The 12,778-nt window shown below is 37.7% G+C and overlaps 1 protein-coding gene across 1 annotated transcript; it reads left to right on the forward strand.

The window, feature by feature from the left end:
* Window positions 1-306: 306 nt before the first annotated feature.
* Window positions 307-9,862, forward strand: LOC111345040 (adenylyl cyclase-associated protein 1). The gene is made up of 14 exons (XM_022952293.2): window positions 307-498; window positions 619-650; window positions 797-865; window positions 1,852-1,929; window positions 2,868-2,921; window positions 3,447-3,536; window positions 4,210-4,295; window positions 4,877-4,982; window positions 5,307-5,484; window positions 5,899-6,065; window positions 6,654-6,777; window positions 7,345-7,427; window positions 7,801-7,947; window positions 9,418-9,862. The coding sequence occupies exons 1-14, from the start codon at window positions 402-404 to the stop codon at window positions 9,499-9,501; spliced, it is 1,395 nt and encodes a 464-aa protein (XP_022808028.2). The 5' UTR covers window positions 307-401; the 3' UTR covers window positions 9,502-9,862.
* Window positions 9,863-12,778: the final 2,916 nt, after the last annotated feature.

A 12,778-nucleotide genomic window follows, 5' to 3' on the forward strand; every position in this document is an offset into this window, starting at 1 on the left:
GAACGAAAAACTCAACCCGGCCCTTCCCTCCCCCTTGAGTATTTTTATATTGGCCACAAGTATGTCTTATCAAAAACGAACAGACAAAAACAAGAGCGAACAAATAAAGAAAAAAAATGAAATATCCAGGGAAAGTGAAAAATGAAGAAAAAATAAAGTATTGGACAGTAAATTCAAAATTATTTCCTCAGAGTTCGTTTCCTGACTATACTTCAATAAAATTATCTGACGTATTACCTATTCCGCTGACAGGAAAGCCAGGAATCCAGCGGACCATATTACCATATTAGGAAAAGTGTGTCATATTTTTTTCACCCCTCCCTCAGCTAATCTCTGGGTTTCCTTGCAGAAACTTCTTGTGAAGTTCGCTGAGTTTTTCGTGGTTGTAGCAAATTTCTGAGATGTCTGGTGACTTGAGTGCCCTTGTAGCTCGTCTTGAAGCAGTCACATCACGTTTGGAAGCTGCAGCTGACAAGGCTGGCGGCGGAGAACCAGCAGGTTTGAAAGCTTTCTAAAAGCATAACCTTTCCCGTAGACGGAAATTTTATATTGGAAAGGGTTTTAAGGACACGTACGTTTAGATCGAGTGTGATTAAAGGATTTGATTTTAAATTGCAGATGTCGGAGTTATTGTTGAAGAATATGACCAGGTAAAAGAAGTGATGAAAGCTTCTTATAGTTGGAGAAAAATGTTATGATCTTCCTTATTTGTTATGAATTTGAAATTTTAGATTTTCTCCTTCCAAATACAGGAATTAAAATATTTAGAATTTACTTATCGCTTCTATTTTTGTAGGTGCTTAAGGGTAACGTGGCCGAATTTTTTAAGCTGTCAAGCAAAATTGGTGGCGATGTAGACACCCAGGTAATGCAGAGATGTTAAATTTAATTACCAAGTTGATCTTACGGTGCAACCCTAGTCATAATTATGTACATTGCTATGCCAAATGCAACCGAAATTCACTTCATTCATTGTCCTTATGTTAAAAGAACATGGGTGCAAATGTATATTAAGTTTTATGGGATCAAAATGCCTCATGCTGATTTTGTGGTGTGCTGTCAGTGGTAAATCTTTCAAGTCTGGCGACTAGAATTAAGAAATATGGGTCTGGAAGAGGAAATTTCTTGTAGTGTACTGCCCCGGTCATCGTTTAAGCTACTAGATTTAACAAATTGGCAATGATTTAGCATGGTCTGTATTCCTACAGACAAAGATATCCATAATCACAGTGGTAAAAATGTGGTAGACTCCAGAGGTGCAGCTGAGTGAGTCCATGACAAATTTTGACCACTGTGTTGACAAATATCATTGTCAATAAGAGTCCAGATCACACTAAACCACTGTAAATTTGTTTTTTACCACAATTTTGATGTCAAATGAAACAATTTTTTGGTGCATGACATGTTGCGCGACACTCTGAAGCAAGCAGCGTTGTCTGTACTCTTCTTGACAAAAGCAGATTGGCCAATAAGATTGTAACATTAGTGCCTATTATGGTTAAAAGTAAAAGTGCACACCACATTTAACAATTAGAACTCTACAAACCGCACCCTGTGAGGGACCTCCCCGTTCACACTAATTGAGAGTCCATCAGCACCATGCCCCCATCAATTCCATCTCCTCTCCTTTATTGCTTCACGCTTCAATTCCCATCTGCAAATTTAAGATGTAAGATTTTTTCTGATAAATATGAATATGGTTAATATACAAAGAAATATGACTATGTTTGAGTATGTATAATGGAACTTTTTGTTACTTGTCGGGCAATATTTATGGCTTATTTTTATCATGTTTTCCTTTTTTTAATATAATGATGTGTATAATGATGTGTACAAATCTCTCTTGTTCAGGCAAAGTTTGCAAAGAAAGTGTTTGATGCTCAAAGGGAATTTATTGTGCTTGCCTCTAAGAGTCAAAAGCCTAGTCAAGTGAGTAGAGGAAAAATTATATTTGTTTCATCGAGGAAGATATGCTTTGAGTGGTTTTATCTTTTTTTGATATGAAATTCACTTTTCAAGGGTCAGGTTTGTTTTTTTTTTTTTAAGATAAAAGTTGCTCAATTCATGACCAGACCACCCTAGACAATAAGGGATGACACTGCTCTCCCACCACCTCAAGCTTGCTAATGAATTGGGGAAATTCCAATATAACAGTGCCATTGACTTTCCAGATATTATCTTAAGGTCATGGGAACAAAATGATTAAAGAAGGAAACTAAGACAAATAGCTTTAATGTGAAAGAAAATAAGGAACATTCCAATTCAGTTGAAATATCCCCAACTTCCTGGATGGTCAGGCCGTGCAGAGTTTAATTTTATATTTGTGAACTCTGCTAATTAAAAACTCCACAGTGATGGGAAAACAGTGCCATTTCCTATAATTTGGGATTTTTCTGATTTACAAGATCTACTAGCCATTATGGTTATGAACGAAGTGCTTTACCCTTAAGTTCTCGAGATCTGTTAGTCAATTCTCCTCTCTAGCTGCTACTCATTTTCTTATAACTAGTTATAAGAATTTGGTGTTAGATCAAGTTAACAACTTCTACCTGATAAGTTTGAGTATTCTTGTCACCTGTTAGCTTGATAATGTTTGAGAGAAGTTACTTGTTAGTCACTTCCAGGAGTTAAAGTTTCAAAGATAAATCCATATTGTTCTTAGCAAGAATAGACTTACTGTTGATTTCAAGGCTTTGAATTGTGTTTGTTTTCAACCCTCTTGTTCTGTGTGCCAAGAATTTTGGCAAAGATTATAGACTCATATAGCACCAAATATTGATTTGTAGAAGCTTAACAGGGGAAATCTTTTGAGTTGAGGGGTAAAGAAATAAACGATTGGAAAGTAAATCTGGTACTTTGATCAACAGGATGAGTTTGTGAAGCTATTGAAACCACAGGCAGATGCTATTGGCGAAGTACAGGTAAATGCACTGATATTTAATGACAACTCACCAAAGGGGATGTGGCTAGTGTTAGATGTTTACCAAGCTGCAAAACTAGACACTGGCACTGAGATGAGTAGGATGAGTAGTTGTTTTAGTTTACTCTAAAATAATTATAGAGATAATATTGCACAAAAAAAAACCATTTTAACACATAAATTCATACAAAGGGTGCAATATTTTGGGGCACAGATCCCAGTTGCATTGCTTGGAGGTAAATAGCAAAGTTTGAGTTACCTATCAGAGCACACCTTCAACACTACTGTTTTAGTATACACAAAGCTAAATTACTTTTCTTACCTCTCACTATGAATGATGTTTAATATGTAATTTTGATTACAATTTTTGTGAATCTAACTTCTTACTTGTGGCAATGAATAGAAAGGAAAGGGTGATTGAATGTGAAGCTGGTAAAATATAAGCTTGAGAAATATTTGTTTTAAAGCACTTAATTGTACTTTAAGCTTGTTGGGAATATGCAGAGGCTGTGTTTATTTTTGATAGAGTTTCCGTGAGAAGAATCGTGCAAGTAAGGTTTTCAACCACCTGTCAGCGTTGAGTGAAGCCATTCCTGCCCTTGGATGGGTTAGTGTGGTAAGTGGAAAGTTATGTTTTTTGTTGCAGTATAATTTAACTGACAGAAAGAACACTATACTCCTGTAAACCCAAATACCTTATTGAAAAATGTGTAATGTTCTTACTAATGAGCATTTTATTTAGACAATACATTAATTTTCCTTAATAGATATACTTGAGCCCACTACAAACTATATCTTAGCACACCAATGACACAAATCCACAGTTGTCAAAGTTTATTTGCATTTGGAAGCTGCTGTTTTGGCTTGAGTAAATCCTCAAGTAAGAAATTCCATGCTGTAAATGGTGTTAAGAACAACTTGGCAACAGTTTAGAGAACAAAAATGTAATATATTTGGGCTCTAAAATACTTATTAAATTTTAGTAGTTTAAACACACCCCTCTTATCTTATAGGACCCTCTCTTGGCTCCTGGATATGCTTTGCCCCCCCCCCCCCCCCCCTTAAAAAAGAAAAGAAAAATTTCCATCCTGGGGCTTATTAGAAAAAGTACAATCTTTAACGTAAACAGGATGACACAATTATTTAAAACAAGTAGGTAATGGTGATAGTAAAGATCAGCTCTAAAGAAAGTGTTCTTCACAACAATATCATGTAAAAAAGGGTATTAATCATTCAGTTTTGATTTGAAACTAAAATGAAATGTTGCATGATTGATTCCACTCTGATAGAGCCCCACTCCAGCTCCACATGTTAAAGAAATGCTTGATGCAGCACAGTTCTACATGAACCGAGTTTTGAAGGACTTCAAAGGAAAGTGAGTCTGAGTGTTTTCTTGTGTTTAATCCTTGAACTTCCATGAGTGACCAAGACAGAATTTTTCCTTACATTATCAATATTATATCAAGCAGACAAGTGATGAGAATAAAGAAAAATATCAATTAGGGGATAGTTAGTTGATCCAATTCCAAATTCTCAGAACTAGTATCATAAGAATTGTATGGCAGACAGTAAGGAGAATCGGTAATGAGATCTTGGGAGTGAAAGGGTAAAATAAGAAAAAGTGAAACTTAGTAATCAAGTTTACAATCCATTTTATGTGTCATTGTATGTGGATTGGTTTGATGTAATGTGATGTAATGTGATGGAATGTGATGGATTGTGATGGAATGTGATGTAATGTGATGTAATGTGATGTAATGTGATGTGATGTACTGTGATGTAATGTGATGTAATGTGATCTAATGTGATACAACATGACCAGAGGCATAAGTGATATTTTACATGTTTGAACAATTATCAGTTAGTTTTTGAGATTTTGTTCAATAATTGGTTTACAAAGTGAAGAAACAGTTATCTGTTTGCTAGCTATAAGTCATAAATATCTTTTTTTGGCAGAGATGAAACACATGTGGAGTGGGTGAAAGCTCTTAAAAGTTCCCTAACCGACCTTCATGCCTACGTCAAAGCACATCACACAACTGGTGTAGTTTGGAGTAAAACAGTAAGTATTTTCTCAATCTGTTAATTCAAGCATCACGAAAAAACAAATGAAGGTCTTCTTTGTAGAAAAGGATTCCCCTGTTCACTCCCAGTGTTCCAACAGAAATTTTAAAATAAACCCAAAAAATACTGGCTACTGACTCACTGATTGTCTGGAAAGCCAACTGATCAACTGGACCACCGGCTGGCTGGCTGGTTAGCTGGCTGGTTCCCTCACTGAAGAACTGATGATCTGACCAACTGAACAAATAACCCATCATTCTGCTGACACTTTGACATTGAAATTTGTCTTTTGTTTTTTTTTTTTGTTTTTTTTTTTAAATAGGGAAGTGTTGCCAAAGCAGGAGCAGGACCTGTAGCACCCCCACCCGGTAAACCTGCACCACCACCTCCACCCCCTGTGCAAGCCCCTACTCCTGTTGCCTCAGGGCGAGATGCCCAGGTTGGAGCTGCAAATGCATTGTTTGGTGAAATCAACAAGGCAGGCACAAATATTGCAGCAGGTACATCCACTTTCATCTTCAAACTTTTATGATTCTTTTTTTAAAATTTTGACAGGCTTTTGTACATTCAGAACCTCAACAATCCAGCACTGTTAATGAATGAATTCTGGTGTAATGTTCATACAACAGAAGCCTGAATCTCACACCCTCCATTTCTGGAAATGCTGCAGGATTTGAACCAAAACTTAAGCTCTTCCTCGCTGGTTGGATACTTGTGGGCTGATTATTTGCGCAAGGTCTAACCCAAAGTCCCAAATCATCCTCACTAAATGTAAGATAGACTTTCAGCAGGGTAGAACTGAACTGGATGGAAATGTTCTAAGAAACCTTTCTTTCATTCATTTGTAAAGTCTGACAGACATTTTTAGTCCTAGAGTACACAACAATATAAACCCATTTCTTCTTCCCTCACAGGGCTAAGGAAAGTGAAGGATGAGGAGAAGACCCACAAAAACAAGAACCTGAGAAAAACTGGGCCAGTTCCTGATAAACCAAAACCAGCTGTGGTTGCCCCGAAACCTACAGCTGCAGCTGCCAAAAAGCCTCCGGTGTTTGAGCTGCAAGGGAAGAAATGGGTAGTTGTAAGTATAGCATACTTTGTATGATATTGTATCCAGATAGTTGTACTGTTGTAGTGCACACTAGCTCTGTGTATAAATACAACAGTGTGGACATGAACTGAACCATGACGGGAGCAACCAGAACTGGTAAAACAAGAAATTTGATTAGCACAAAGAACAAGAGCTCTGCTTTTGCATTCAAAAACCTTGCATATTTCCCAGACATCTACTTCTAAACAACAATGGAAAATCACTAAATTTTGGTTAGTCTGTGGAAAGGAAGCCAATTTGTTAGTTATTCAACTTGTTTCTGTTCCAAACTCATTGGCACTATAACAAGTCATGTTCCAGATGCTAAGCAAATTAAGGAACTAACAAAACAATCAAGAAAAGTAGAACTTCTTTTTCTTTCTTCCAAGTTTTCCTTGAGGCTGTACTTTTAGTTGCTGAAACATCCTGCTGTCGTATCCTGTCCAACCAGTGATGCATTACTATTGGTTATGGCATGTGCTACAAATAAAATAATTGAAGATGTGTGCTTTACCCTTTGCAGTGGGACTGTTGTGTTGTGTATCACAGACAAAACAGGATATCATATTTGTTTTACAGGAATTTCAAGAAAACAACAAAAATCTCGTGATTGCTGAACCTTTGACATCACACACAGTTTACATTTACAGCTGCAAGAACAGCACTATTCAAGTCAAGGGAAAAATCAATTCCATGGTTGTCGGTGAGTCCTGTAGATCTAAAATATGTAGCTTCCAACCTGACAGCTGTATGTTTTAGTGTACATCAGCTGTGAGATTTGTAGGGTTTATGCATGTACAGGGGAATCCCACTAACTGGAACCCAGTTAACCCTTTACACCTTAACATCAGTATGCATATTCTCCATACTGTTCTCTATACATTTTCTTAGGTGCTGACAAGGAGAATTTGTTTAACAATCAAGAGCTGCTTTAGTTGGAGATCATTCTCTTTATTCTCATGGCCAAAATATGTGATTTGTGGGTGATATTGTAAGGAGAAATTAGATGTTAGTCACTCTCAGGTGTTAACTTGAACCCCTTTGTAACTAGAGCAAGATCCTATTTCCTCTTTTTCAGTTTTTCAGTCATTTACCATCAGCTAACTTGAACTCCCACCTACTTATACTGTTTTTATTTACCTTGGGAAGTTTGAGATGGCAGGTTGTACTGCGTAACACCAAATCCCCTTGTACTATGAATGGCAAACAGTTTCAGTGACACTCAATGTTTATCTATTTGTTTAATTTCCTTTTTCTTCTCTGCTTTCAGACAGCTGTAAGAAAACAGCAGTGGTTCTTAAAGGTGCTATTGGCACTGTGGAGTTTATCAACTGTCAGAGTATGCAGTGTCAGGTAAGCAAGAATGGAGAAACAGTTATTAGTGCCACAGTGTGAAAAAGTTTTAGGTGATCTTCGGATGCAAGCCAAGCAATATTTGCTTAGTCCAATGTAACAAGAAAAAGAAACCAATTGTTTTTCCCCAACATAAATCTATGAAAATTCATACAATTTTGCATACGAGTGAAATGAATGCAACAATACACTTAAAACCTGTCACCAGCGATCCATCTATTTTTACATCCCACATCTGTTCACAAAATTATGTTGTGTCAGTAAACTAAATGTAAATTAGCAAATTAGTTTTCAGTGCAGAAAGGTAAGCAGTGTTGTACACAGCTCACAAGAAAGTCAGACTGATATGCTGACAGTTTGTGTTATTATCTAGATTGATGACATGGTTCCTACTGTGTCCATTGACAAGACTGATGGCTGCCAAGTGTTCTTTCCTAAAGGCATTGGCAACACAGAGGTTGTAACTGCCAAGTCATCTGAGATGAATATCATGATCCCCAAACCTGGTGGGGAAGACATGGTAAGTGGTTACTAACTGTAGTTGACGCTCATTTACCCTATCTCCTTTGCAACCATTGTTTGGTCTCATCGTTCAGTGCATGCACTCTCTCTCTTTGGTGAGAGAGAGAGAGAGAGAGCAATGCATGATGAGACCAAACGATGGCTGCAGAGGAGACTATATTGTAGCCCCTGTACTCTCAGGAGTATATAAAATGGAATTTCTTTATACAGTACATTTCCATTTTTTAGTTGTAGACAAGTGGCGAGAGGAAATGAAAACATTGATCAGAAGATATTGTTTATTATATCTATCTATGAGTCACATAATCCTTGCAATCTGATTGGCTGTTGCTGGTGCAACTTGTTCACAAATTGCACATTTTGCACTCTGAATTGTACTTGCTAATGAGAAAGCTTTACCAAAATGCATTAACTAATCAAATTTCGAGGCTTGGTGAAAGAAATCAATCAAATTGCAGAAAAATGAAAGGCAACTTTTGCAACTTTTTTCAAACCAGCTCAAAATACTGGATCTACATTATATTAGTACTGACTAGAAAAAAAATTGTATAGAGCAAATTTATTTTACAATTTGAAATTAGATGAAATAGAGTGGTAGTTGAATTTTGTGTTGAGAAATTTTGGTCTGAAATCATAGCACACTCGTTTGATTTTATAATCACATGATGCCATATTATTTCAGACCAAATTGCACTCCACTCAGTTCAATTACCATTTAACAATTATTCCACGAGCGCGCATTGGATATGAGATGATAGATAGCCAACGAGGCGCATAGCGCCGAGTTGGCTATAATCATCTCATATCCAACAAGCGCGAGTGGAATAATTGTTTTATTAAAAACGTTAAATTAAATTATTAAATTTTATTAAATTTTTAGCTCCCTTTTAATTTTAAGCTGACACATAAGCTTACCATATTTGTAGATTATGGTATATTGGCTGATATACCATAATGGCTAAGCCAATAAAATGTCTTGAATTGCATTATCCAATGATCTAGTTTTGAATAATATTTGTTATCATATTCAAAGTTGAAAGAAGGCTATTGCAAACAGTGTAGAGAATTGATAAATAGATCTAGGAACTTGGTACTGTAAGAGTCGATAATGATCTGTAAAAAGGATGTCTGGCATTCTATATCTCCATTTGTTTCTTTCTTTTTTTTTTTTTTTTTCCCTTTGGAATAGGTTCCAATGACATTCTAATTTCTCACTATAATTGTGTAGTTTTTCTCACTTCTGGTGTTCATCTTGAAAGAGTTGACTTTCATCAAAATGGCTAAACTAAATGCTAGTTATTCCATGTCTTATATGTTATTACTGTTGTTTGGAATGTCATCAGACTCGTGTTATTGTGGCTGTTATCTTTGATTAAAATGGTTGTTGCTGCTTTTTTTTTTTTTTTTTATTGGGAAATTCAAATTATCAAATCAAACAATCCTATCTTCTTTTCATTATTCATTTTAGGTGGAATACTGTTTGCCAGAACAGTACAAGAGTGTATGGAATGGAAAAACATTTGTTACCACCTGTAGCGAGTCTCTTGGATAAATGTCATAAGCTTCAACTGGAATATGCTACATGTACGGAAAAGGACAATCTCAAAATGCTCAACCTGACACCAATCGCCCGCAATTTGGAATCCCTTTAGTTGACATTGGAAAATAGTAAAATGACTTCTTTGATTATAGAAAATGTAAAGTTAAACTTGATAGTGTGCAGTAGTTTTGAGGGCTGACTAGGATGGAATTTTTAATTAAAAGTGATTCTTTTTGCAAGATATTGTATAGCGTTGAGAATTAGAGATCAAAGACTTTATTTTCCTACAGCACAACATTTTTGTCTTTCTTGAAATGAAAAAAGTGAAACCATTGTTAAAGAAAATAAAATAGAAAGTTTAAAATTATTGCCACCAGGTGCCTACTTACTATTTTATCTTGATTGCATGGAGCAACCAAAGCTCGGTGATTAAGAGTTTGCCTGAATATCCAGTATTTGGTATGAACCCAGTGGTAACGGTTAACCATGAAGTGTGCTCGTCTGCAGTTTGTGTATAAGATAAATGAAGTAAGGGGGTGAGTTTCTAAACAAACTGTGGTGCTGCGTCTGTGTGTGGGGGGGGGGGTGGGGGGTGATAACAGAGTCATTTTGGTTTTTGCCAACTGAGTTAAAACAATGTAAATTGGTCACCTTAAGGAGTTTCAAAGCCTACGTTTCGAGCGCTAGCCCTTTCTCACAACGAATGAGGAATGGCTACAACTCGTAACATCAGCTTTGAAACTCCTTTTGTAGGAGATTGTCTTTCCTATTTGGCACACTTGCTCTGAAACAGCAACCATTTTGAAATGTTTTACCCAGGCAATGTGCTTCTTTCGCTGGTAAAACTGGCAACCTAAGTTATGTTATAGGATTACCCACTCTTCCAGTCCCTGTTACATGCCGACTTTACCTGCTCGGCAATCCCACTGGTTCCACACACAAGTTTCCAGCGCCAATTGATGTTCCTGGTTGGAAAGAAGCAGTACTAGAGCAGCTTTGTATTTCAAACTAGAGAACAAAGTGAATTTACCGAAGCCAGAGCCTTCCCACCCCCTCTCTTAAACTTCTTTTTCTTAATAGGACAAAACCCAAACTGCATAAAATATTATTACTATTATTATTATTATTATTATTATTATTATTATTATTATTATTATTATACAGTGTACACGTATAGGTGTTATGATAAATAAAAGAACATAGGGCGCAAAGCTTCGCTTTGTGCCCTATGTTCGTCTATACAAGATAACTATGTTTATGTCAACACTAAAACGATATATTCCCTATAAGTCTTTAAAACACTTAAGTTCGCACTGTAACTTGACGGTGGCCTTGAGGGTGCGTGCTATGTAAGCGAGCTGAGAGCGTAGCTTTCTGCATTTTTCGCAGGGCTTCCTTGCTCCTAGCGCCCACAAGCTTCTTCATTGTTTTTTCGAGCTCCTTCGACCACTCCCCTCGCACATCGATAACTATGTTGCACTTCTCCACGCAATATCCAGCATATTACTTTTTAAGCTCCCATCGCAGTGGAGCATATTTTCCCGTCTTTCACTTGTCCTTCTTTCCGCGGTTATCTAACAAGGAACAACTCATTTTCACCGCCCAGACTTGCTTCCTGTTGTGATCCACAAACCTGGCACCCACTCTGTTGGACTTGACGTGACTATGGTCGGCACATGCAGGTACATCCCAGTACGCTTAAGCATTCGAAGGTTCGTACACTGGTTTGGGTGCTACTAACGAGTACCATGGTGGCACTGAGTCCACTAGCTTCAGGTCTTTACACACCTCAAAGAAAAGCACCTTTAGCAGCAGTGGTACATTTCAGAACTCTGTTAAGCTTAGCCTCTGACGAAGTAAAAACTTTCAAATCGTCGATGTACAATAGGTAGGAAACACTGGCTCTGATAGGCTTTGACAGCCTATATCCCTCTGTAGCTTCTAGTGACGGAGCATCTGGATTCAAATATAGCGTAAAGAGGCGCGGGCATAGCGAATCTCCCTGCGGCAAACCCCTGTTGAATCGAATGCAACGAGAAGTTCCGGTCCCACGTTTGCTAGTATTAACAATTGGCATTTTCCAATTTGCAACCAAGTACCTCATGACTCTACACAGTCAAGTAGGAAAGTGGTGAACTTCCACGATTTCAAGCACCCAACTGTTATCCACCGAGTCACACTCCTTTTTTACTTCAATCCAAGCCATACTTAGGTGTCGTTTTCCTCTGAATCTTGAGTCATCATTCTATCAATCAGCAGATGATCGGCAGATGTCCCGGCACTGCAGCCCGATTTGGCTCCCCTTTGTCCATTCTCCATCCAATCGAATTCATTCAGGTGGTCATCCATTGGTGTCTGAAGGCATGACGTAAACCACTTGTAGATGTTATTTAAGCAAGTTATTGGCCGCTGATTCTCGCTGCTGAATTCACCTGGTTTAGGGGAGAGTCGCGTTTTTCCCTCTGAAAACCAAATGGGGTATTCCTCAGTGCTTTCAGACATAGCCATAGCCCATTGCAGAAACGTGAGAGGACTGGGACGAGTTTCTTATATTGATTACATTGAAAATCTAAACATTTCAACTGAAATGTTACTGAATGAAAAGCTACCCAGCCAATTTTGAGAGTTTTCGGCGGAAAAGTGTCCAAATTGGAGCCTTGCAAAAGTTGCACAAATTCCATACAAACCCTTAAAATTTTTTGCCCTGTCATACAAACTCTCTATTTTAAGTGATATTTGAAAAGCTGTCATTTTGCCATTTTCCTCCTCTGAATACTTCTATTCTTGCTTAAGACTCTCAAATTTAGTTGATCTTTCATTTGAATATCTTAGTTTTTCAAACAAACGGAAAACAACCACACTCTTTCCCATTCCTCTCACGTTTCTGCAATGGCCTATAAAAGCTTTAGTGACACCCTCAGGCAGCACGTGCGCACGCTTCCACCAATACTTGACAAGAGGGTCGGGGCCTGGCACACTCCAGTTTCTTTTCTTGAGTAGACACCTGAAGCTGACAGCTTCAGAGCACTGTAGGTTCCAGGCCCCCTCAGACGGCATTGGTACTTTCTAAGCAATTGCTTCCTTGATCTCAACCACTCTACTTCCTTGTTTCCAGTCTCTCTCGCCTCCCACAACTGTATCCAAAAATTGCTTGCGTCCTCAATGTTCTCAAACTTGTCTTCGCTACTACCAAAGCCAGAGTCATTTTTAGAAATGTTCTGGTACTTAGATCGATCCTCCCCTTTGCTGTGCAGAGCACCAAAATGTGCGTAAACCTACCCCGCATCTT

This window comes from Stylophora pistillata, chromosome 2, assembly GCF_964205215.1.
Source record: "Stylophora pistillata chromosome 2, jaStyPist1.2, whole genome shotgun sequence".
In the NCBI taxonomy this organism is placed as follows: domain Eukaryota; kingdom Metazoa; phylum Cnidaria; class Anthozoa; order Scleractinia; family Pocilloporidae; genus Stylophora; species Stylophora pistillata.